Below are 9,347 nucleotides of genomic sequence, written 5' to 3'. Positions count from 1 at the left end.
CCCGACAAGGTGAAGACGGTGCTGCTGAGCGAGGCCAAGGAGGAGGCCAAGAAGGGCTTCGAGGTGGAGAAAATCAAAATGCAGCAGGAGATCTCCGAGCTGAAGGGCGCCAAGAAGCAGGTGGAGGAGGCCCTGACGATGGTGATCCAAGCTGACAAAATGAAGGCAGCCGAGATCAGGAGCGTGTACCACCTGCACCAGGAGGAGATCACCCGCATCAAGAGGGAGTGCGAGCGCGAGATCCGCAGGCTGGTACGTGCTGCTCTCTGCTCCTCTGAGCCGTGTCCTGGGGGACATGGCCAGAGCTGGCCTCTCCGGGCGGGGGTGGAGACCCTGGGCTTGCTCCTGTTTACATCTATTAGCAGAAAGGGCAAAGTGGTTTTTAAAAGTGTTAGGATGTTTTGTGAGAAACTTCTCTATCCGTGTGAGAGCCCGTGGATGCTGTTCACGTTAAAGGCAGCAGGAAGAGCCCTCAGGCTCCTGGCTGGGCAGGGGAGGGCTACAACAGTAATGTGTCTTGGGTTATGCCTCTGCTTCCTCACCAAGCCTTCCCTCCTGATCCACCTGGTCCCTCCCTTTCCCTGCCTTTGCTGGTTCCCATGAACATCCCATAGCGAGGCTCACACAACCCCAAATGCCCTTTGTCTGCACCCCTGAGTGCTCCCCGCGCAGCAGGGCATGCAGGAGGAGCTCTCTCCATGCCCACCGTGGTGGTTTTCCCCAGGACAGGGCTGGCTCTGCTCCTGTGTGGCTCCCACCTGAGCAGGGGGCTGGGCTCTCACCTGGCCCTGCTCAGCTGGCCCTCAGGGACTCTCTGTGTGTGGCTGCCCAGCCTGCCCTCACTAACCCAGCACCTGATCCTCAGCTGCAGCAGCTCCACTCTCAAAGGCAGCAGCTTCACCTCTGTGGCTTTGGGACCTGGCTGGGGAGGTTGGAGGGGTGGTGGTGCTTGGAAAAGGGGGAAATCCCTGTGGGAAGGAGGGAGGGAGGCAGCTCCCTGGCAGGGAAGGCTCTGCAGCAGAGCCTGGCAGGCCAGCAGCACCTGCAGGGGCTCAGGGGTCCATTGCTGCTGTCCCAGCCCCTGCCCTGGGACCCACACCTGAGCCCTGAGGGTGCTGCTTGCCCTGGGGACACAGCCATGGCCTCAGGATGAGTGTTTGGGTCTTGTCTCAGTATCTGTGTGCTGTCACCATCGTTCTGTGTCTGCCATGCTGCTTCACAGCCTCGGTGTCCTGGCACAGACCCACCCAGGTCTCTTCTAAGCCATTAGCCCTTAGCTGCTACCAAACCCCAAACACATTTAAAATGCCCCAGGAGCTTGCAGCCTGGCCCCAGATGAAGGGCTGGCAGTGTGACCAGGCTGCAGAGACCCTGCAGGAGCCCTGCCCTGGGGATGCTGTACAGCATCACCTGAGCCCTGACCCCACAGGGCCTGCAGGGACTGGCACACCAGCGCTGGAGTGTCCCCTGCCTTTATTTAGCCTCCTCTTCTCTCAGACTTTAGGCTGTTAAGGCTTTTTCATAGATTATTTTATTTTTATGAAGAGGATATTGAAAATAATTTACAACCAACTGCTCTATTGATGCTGTTCAAATATCCTGCAGTGTAAGTACATTCTCCTCTAGGCATGCATCACTGGTGCATTGATTTCAGACAGCACAGTGAATGGGGGGCTAATGGACATCCTAAATAAACTTGCTGCATCACGTGGAAAGTCCCCACTAATGCCTTTAATGTAGAAGCTGTTAAATAAATGTGGTCTTAGTTACAGGGAACAGAGTCGTTCAATGGGATGTTACCTAAACTGCCTTTGAAAATCAAACTTTTTAAAGTTCCTGCTTGAAAGAGCCAGATTGGCTCACTGCACCAATGAAATGACCTGATGCCATGACTTTACCTGATGCCGTGATTTATCCTGATGCTCTCAGAGACCCTGAGCTCTGCCAGACTGTGCTAAATTAGTGAAGATGTCTGATGTAAAGGGTAGGAAGCTGATTTTTAAATATTGATTTTATTGGTGATTGATTTAGTCTTTACCCTCTGCATTGGATTCCCTCGTGTGTTGAGATCCCCCATATCTGGGGTCATAAAGGTGGCTCAGCACCTGAAAGGTAGACACATGTTCAAGGTGAATTGTTCCTTCTTCCACCTAAGGATTTCTCAGCCATTTGTGGTTTGACCCTCGTTTACCACATTTTTTCCCCAACTAAACCTGGGCTGAAGGATTTTGTTGTATATGAAAGCCAGACAACATTACTGCTCTGCTTAGGAGGGTCAGGAAACCTCCTCATTCTGAGGGGTTCCTTTCATGTCTCACGGGCCAGCTTTTAACAACGTTTTTCTCTGTGTACCTAAACAAGGAGTTAATATTTCCTGGGCTTGGGCTGGGCCTCTGTGGGAGCTGTTGTGGGGTTTGTGCCTCCAGCAGGAGCCCTGCACAGCCCCTGCCCCATTCCTGGGTTCCCCAGTGGCACTGGTGGCTCCTCTGGGCTTGCACCAAGCTGAGCTCCAGCTGCCTCCCAGCCCAAACCTTCCAGGGCCCAGTGCTGCTGCTGGGTGCCCAGGACAGGGGGCAGTGGGGCTGGCTCTGCTCAGGGAGGGGAACGAGCAGGGTTTGTGTGTGTGTGCCCTGTGCCCGAGCCCTTCTCCCAGGGCTGGCACAGCCAGGGCCACCCTGTCCCCTCCTGCCTGGGCAGCCCATCAGCCAGGTGCCAGCACAGCCCATCAGCCAGGTGCCAGCTCAGCCCATCAGCCAGGTGCCAGCTCAGCCCATCAGCCAGGTGCCAGCTCAGCCCATCAGCCAGGTGCCAGCTCAGCCCATCAGCCAGGTGCCAGCTCAGCCCATCAGCCAGGTGCCAGCTCAGCCCATCAGCCAGGTGCCAGCTCAGCCCATCAGCCAGGTGCCAGCTCAGCCCATCAGCCAGGTGCCAGCTCAGCCCATCAGCCAGGTGCCAGCTCAGCCCATCAGCCAGGTGCCAGCTCAGCCCATCAGCCAGGTGCCAGCTCAGCCCATCAGCCAGGTGCCAGCTCAGCCCATCAGCCAGGTGCCAGCTCAGCCCATCAGCCAGGTGCCAGCTCAGCCCATCAGCCAGGTGCCAGCTCAGCCCATCAGCCAGGTGCCAGCTCAGCCCATCAGCCAGGTGCCAGCTCAGCCCATCAGCCAGGTGCCAGCTCAGCCCATCAGCCAGGTGCCAGCGCCCTGGCAGCCTCATCGAGGCTGGGACAGCTCTCCTGCCATGTCCTGCTGCCAGCCCAGACCGTGGGGAGATGTGCCTGCCATGGACAGGGCTTCTCCTGTGTGCCCCCTGCCTGGGGCTGCCTTTGATCCATTTTTGACAGCATCAGTCAGCTTGCAGGGGCCCCGGGAAGCTGGCAGGGACAGATGCCCCAGCCAGGGCCCTGAGCCTGGGTTGGAACAGGACGGCAATACTAACTTTAATAACAGAGTCAGGGCTCCAGGCCTGGAGCTGCAGGGGCAGCGAGGAGCAGCACATCTCCCTGAGCACGGAGCTTAAATATTCATCAACATCCGTGCAGCTCTGAGTGCGGCGGGCGCCTGCAGGTGCCTGGGTGGGTGCGGAGGTGGGTGGGTGCATGGATGGATGGATGGATGGATGGATGGATGGATGGATGAATGAATGAATGGATGGGTGGGTGGGTGCTTCTGTGCTGCCGCCCCTTCCCCGCTCCGGAGCACCAGGGTGGGAGCAGGGACGGGAGCCAGAGCCTGGTCCGGCACCAGCAGAGCCCAGCAGAGCCCAGCAGAGCCCAGCATGAGGCCAGGCTGGCCCTGCCCGAGGGCAGCGTGCCCACGGACCCGCAGCACTGCCAGTGAGTTCTGGGACCCCCTGCCCTGCCTTCCCTTCCTCTCCCCCCGTGCCGAGGCACACCTTTCCCTCCCATCTGTGCTGTTTCCACGCTGTCTCTGTCTGTCAGTGGCTGCAGGCACCAAACTTGGGCATGTGTCATGTGTGGGGATTTACTCAGGTGAAGGAAGATGTCAGTGCTGAGATTTGCTTGTGGTCTGTGAAGGTTATGTTTAGGGATTTCTTTTTGTTCTGGAAAACAAGCCATTAGTGAAATGTTTTGTGTTTTCTGATCTCTTTGTTCCTCCCAATTTCATGTGTTGCCTTTGTTGTAATATGTCTTTGTCTCTATATGAATAAGAGTTAACTACCCAATATTCTGCTTATTTTATACAAATAATCATTTGATGATGTGTTACCTTTTCACCTGTGCATCCATTTAGATTTTTTCCTCATTAGGCATTTAGCAGAGAGACCTCAGGTGCTCTGGAAGTACCTGTGTCTTTGTTTCATTCAAAGTCAGCAGACGCTGCTGTCACAGACGTTGTTGAAAGCGTGGTTAGTCAATGGCACCCAAAATCTCTTTGATTTGCTCCATTTTGCTCTCCTGGTACCTGGCTGACCTGCCCTGGGTGAGCTACACTGGCAATTATTGCAAACAAATCCTTGGAGTGACTGTTGATTCTCTGTGTCATTTTTCCCAGGTTTACAGACAAAGCAGAGATAAAAGTATTATCACAGCTCTTAGAAGGCAAAATGTTCTTATTTGAAGCAGGCCAGGTTCAAAAACTGACCGCTGAAATTAAATGTCTGACATCTCAAAAAGCAATGGCAAAAATCTTGTGTTTCTGGAGCCTGACAGCAGCTGGCAGACCCCTGAGGGATGGGTGTGATTGCTGCCTTCTGTGCAACCCCTGCCACTCGGGCTGGGCCTGGGCGTCCAGCGTGGGCAGCACCCCCGCCCAGCTGGGCTGGGATCAGGGATTCCCTCACTGGGCTGGGATCAGCTGGGCTGGGATCAGGGATTCCTTCGCTGGGCTGGGATCAGGGATTCCTTCACTGGGCTGGGATCAGCTGGGCTGGGATCAGGGATTCCTTCACTGGGCTGGGATCAGGGATTCCTTCATTGGGCTGGGATCAGCTGGGCTGGGATCAGGGATTCCCTCACTGGGCTGGGATCAGCTGGGCTGGGATCAGGGATTCCTTCACTGGGCTGGCATCAGGGATTCCCTCACTGGCAGGACCCAGCTGCCCTGGTGAACTCCAAGCAGACCCCAGGGGTTGGATCCTGGCTGATCCCATGGGGTGTGCACAGGCCCTTGCACAGGCAAACAGGGAAGGAGAGTGTTAGAGGTCACTGGGCATTTGTCATTTAAGCACTTTGTGATTTTGCATAGTGTTTATTATGTGTAAGTAAAACCTCTCATGGAAAAGGAATTGCTCACAAGGGAGACTTTTGATTAAAAAATTTTAAAAATTCATATTTCTTCTAGGAATTTTGAAAATGTAAAGGATACTGAGGTTTCAATATTTTTCTTTAAAAATTATTAATACACTTTTTCTAGAGGTCACATCCAAGAAAAACACTGCAGAATCTTTGAAGTGTTTGAGTGAAGCAATCCAAGTGTGATGTGAATGTCAAGACTTAATTTTTGTTAAGCTGTTCTGAGGCGGTGATAGGATTTCAGGCTGTTTCCCAGTATTTCACTGCCAGCTGCCTGCCGAAGGAGGGATTTCCTGCTGGGTGGCCCCGGAGAGGGGCAGTGCTGCAGCCCTGTCACTGTCACTGAGGGTGGCAGTGCTGTGCCCAGTGCTCACTGTCCCTGTCCCTGTGGTGGCAGGGCAGCGGTGCTGTGCCCAGTGCTCACTGTCACTGTCCCTGTCCCTGTGGTGGCAGGGCAGCGGTGCTGTGGTGCCCGGGTGCTGCCCTGCCCTGTGTGACTGTGTTCTGTTCTCCTTGTAGATGGAGGAGATTAAGTTTAAGGACAGAGCAGTCTTCGTGCTGGAGAGAGAGTTAGGGGTGCGAGCCGGGCATGCTCAGAGACTGCAGCTCCAAAAGGAGGCTTTAGATGAACAACTGTCCCAGCTCAAAGAGTCTGACCGGCATCTGAGCAGCCCCAAGCGGGAACTTCCTTATGCAAGTGGTGCAGGAGACGCTTCAGATCATTCGGGAAGCCCCGTAAGCACTTCCACGTGGTTTCACCTGAACGAGCAACCAAACGAGTGGCAGAATCTTGATGAGTGCACCCTGGAGCAAGAGCTGTCCCATGGCTGTGCAGGGCTCCTGAGGCACCTGCTCGTGCTCTGGTTTTTGTGTGCCCAAACCCTTGAGATTTCCAATCAAACCTCGCCATGGGAGAGCTTTTGCTTTCTGTCGTTTTGTTTCCCCGTCGGTTTGGTTTGGTTTGGTTTGGTTTTGTCAGCAGGGTGGAATTGCTCTGTCCTTTCTCTCCTTTTCCTCACTGTGCCATGCTCAGTCACCCGCCTTAGTTTGACGGTTTGACACGACTCTGCCAACAAACGATGCAAATGCATTTCTCACCAAGCGCTGTTTGTGTGCAAGCTCTCGGAGGCGCGGGCTGGGGCTTGGGGAGCAGACGTACGAGGCCAGTTCCAGAGGGGACGGGGAAGGCACTGCAGGGCAGCATGGAAACTGCAGCCCCCAGGGCAGCCCTGCGCTGCTGCTCACTGCCAGCAGGACGCAAAGTGAACCAAACACATATCCTCTGCTGTTTGTCCTCTGCAAGAGCCAGAGCACTGGATTGGAATCACCCCTCCACAGTGGCTTTTGCAGTGTAACTCTGGCACCTCCCTGCTGGGGCCCCCCTTTGCCCAGAAGAGCCCTCGAGTAACTGCCCTCGTGCCTCTGACGTGTGCAGGTCGTCCTCATTGCTGATCCTCATCAAGATTTCTTTTGCGACAGCCTCGATTGTCTCAGTACAAGTGTAAAACTTATGCCTGAGCAAACCAATCTGTTTTATTCTTTGGCCCAAGCCTCTCCTGCACCTGTTGAATGAGGAACCCTAGACCTCCCAAAAGTGCCACCAGCACTTTTTTGTGGGCACTAATTTGCCTCTCTCTAGTTGTATTCAACTTCTGCCAAAGACCAGAAAAAGTCTTAGAGAAGGGGAAAAGTCTGTCACGTTTGTCAGTAGCTGTAACTCCTCTGATTCTGAACAAGAACACATCTACCTATATGTCTATTCATTTCTAATTTGATTGAAGCATTTTCACTCAGATAAAGTGCTACCCCTGTAGCCTTACGAGTGACCCTTCAGGACCCCATATGGGCCACAGCTTTCTGGAAGAAGAGCTTATTGAATGCACAATTGCATGGATTTTCCCCGTTCAGTAATTCAGTAATTTTAATACCAGTTTCTTATGACCAAGTCCTCAGAGTGGGCAATGTGTCTGAAGCTCTCAGTTCAACAGTGGCATCATTGGAACACGGCCTTCAGTTTTGATATTTTCTGTTGTTTCCAAGTTTACCATTTGTAAACTTTGTGTTTGCACATCTGTATTGTCACATTTGTGACCTTGTATTTGCATATGCATCTACACATACATATGCATATACACACCTCTGCATTTGCATTCTTTGTTACATTTCCACACCTGACTTTCCATTGGTCTCACCCTGCAGCTTTCCATGGTCACTTGGGTTCCACGGGTTACGCTCCACGCAGTAACATTTTAAAGTGTTTGCATTTGGGATAAGGAAAAGTTTGAGCTTTGCCAACGTGCTCTTGCGTGCGCACTTACGAACAGTTATTTGCAGTTGATCTTTGTTTTAGGAACAGCAGTTGGATGAAAAGGACGCGCGGCGCTTCCAGCTGAAAATCGCGGAGCTGAGCGGGATCATCCGCAAGCTGGAGGACAGGAACGCGCTGCTGTCGGAGGAGAGGAACGAGCTGGTGAGTGCAGCAGGGCCAGGCTGGGGACGTGTGCCTGTCCCAGGAACACCCGGGGTTGCTCCTGTGCTGCCTGGAACGAGGGGCTGCCTCCTCCTGCCTCCTGCTCAGCTCGCTGCTCGCGCTGGGCCGCGTCACTCTCCTCTTGGCTTGTGCAGCAATGGATTTTTAAGATGGCATTAGCTCAAATTTTATGTATTTTTTTTTAAAGTACATTCCCCACATTGAACGTTTGCTACACAGGCAGAATATCTTATTGTTGCCACAGCTCTCTTCACAAAGAGCAGCAGGCACAACTTTCCAAGGATTTCTCCGAGGGAAAGGCAGTGAGAAACCTAACAGAAGAGAAAATAACTCTTATCTCTACTTGCTGCTCCTGTTGTTTGACATATGTGGAATGTGTTGTGGAGATTGTTTACCAAAAGTGATTTGTTAATAGCACTCTGATGATGGTTGTTTAGATTGATTAGCCAATTACGTAAAAGCTGTGTTGTGACTGTCTGGAGACAGTCACAAGTTTTTCTTTAGTATCTTTTCAGTATAATTTTAATAGATAGTGTTAGTGTAATATAATAAAGCTTAATAAAGCATTTGTTCAGCCTTCTGGACCCATTAGAATCAAAGCACATTATTCCCACATCAGGGGCTCCCTACAACGATATCTTCTCATGTGGGAATGCTCTCTTCCCAATGGAAAATCCCAAGAGTTTTTATCAGCTCTGCTTTGCATCAGGAGAAAATACTTCTAGTGTGATAGTTACAGAAAGTAGGTAATATATTTAATGAAAAAGCTCCAGAGGTGTTATTTTTCCCTTATCTTTCAGCTGAAACGCCTCAGAGAAGCAGAAAGTCAGTATAAGCCCATTTTGGACAAAAACAAACGCCTCAGTAGGAAGAATGAGGAGTTGTCACATGCCTTACGTCGAATGGAAAACAAACTGAAATTTGTGACCCAGGAGAACATTGCCATGGTGAGTGCCTTGCTCCTGGGAGAACGTGGGACGTGGTGGGGCTGAGCGAGCCAGGCATTGGCCCACCCTTGCAGGTTCCATGGGAAACTCTTCCATTCTGGCCAGCTCCCTTCCAACCCAAATTCACCTGGCATTCTATGGTTCACCTTCAGCTTTCCTGCCAGAATCACCTCATCTGCCCCTGTGACCCTGCCCCTCTTCCAGCTGGAGGAGCAGAACCCTCTGGCCCATCTGGAGCCTGGATGTGAGGCTCAGCAGAAAGGGAGCAGGAGAGCTGCCAGGGCAACCATTAGAGAGATGTCTTCTACTTGCTGTAAAGGGACGGGCCAGACAAGTCCCTGGCAAAGCCTCCTGATCATTTCCTCCTCTGCCCTGTGGTTTTTGGATTCTAGAGGCAAAGAAGTGGAGCAATTAGGAGACCAAGCTCCCTAAATGACCTTGACCACAGCCAGGAAGAAAGGGAAGTGGATTTCCTGAGACTACAAGTAATTGAGCAGCAGAACATCATAGATGAGCTCTCCAAGGTAAGATGAGAGGCTGCTGTTCTCATGTGAGGGTGCCCAAGGGCAGAGCACAGGGAGCCCAAGGAAGGGGTTCTTCCCAAGGTTCTGGGTGCTGGTGGGCACAGTGGGCAGCAGGGGAACCTGGCAGGCATTCC

At 52.7% G+C, this 9,347-nt stretch overlaps 1 protein-coding gene across 1 annotated transcript in view; it reads left to right on the top strand.

The window, feature by feature from the left end:
* The window catches only part of JAKMIP3 (Janus kinase and microtubule interacting protein 3), a 47,621-nt gene that overhangs the window by 22,585 nt on the left and 15,689 nt on the right, over positions 1-9,347 (top strand). Inside the window, exons 4-8 of the mRNA XM_031063463.1 lie at positions 1-252; positions 5,771-5,986; positions 7,602-7,721; positions 8,543-8,689; positions 9,082-9,213. The exon at positions 1-252 is cut by the window's left edge and continues 237 nt beyond it. Coding sequence (XP_030919323.1) covers positions 1-252; positions 5,771-5,986; positions 7,602-7,721; positions 8,543-8,689; positions 9,082-9,213 — 867 coding nt within the window. The remainder of the gene's footprint in view (positions 253-5,770; positions 5,987-7,601; positions 7,722-8,542; positions 8,690-9,081; positions 9,214-9,347) is intronic.

The sequence above is a fragment of the Geospiza fortis genome, unplaced genomic scaffold (genome assembly GCF_000277835.1).
Source record: "Geospiza fortis unplaced genomic scaffold, GeoFor_1.0 scaffold298, whole genome shotgun sequence".
Classification (NCBI taxonomy): domain Eukaryota; kingdom Metazoa; phylum Chordata; class Aves; order Passeriformes; family Thraupidae; genus Geospiza; species Geospiza fortis.
This window is presented reverse-complemented; position numbering and strand designations above follow the sequence as displayed.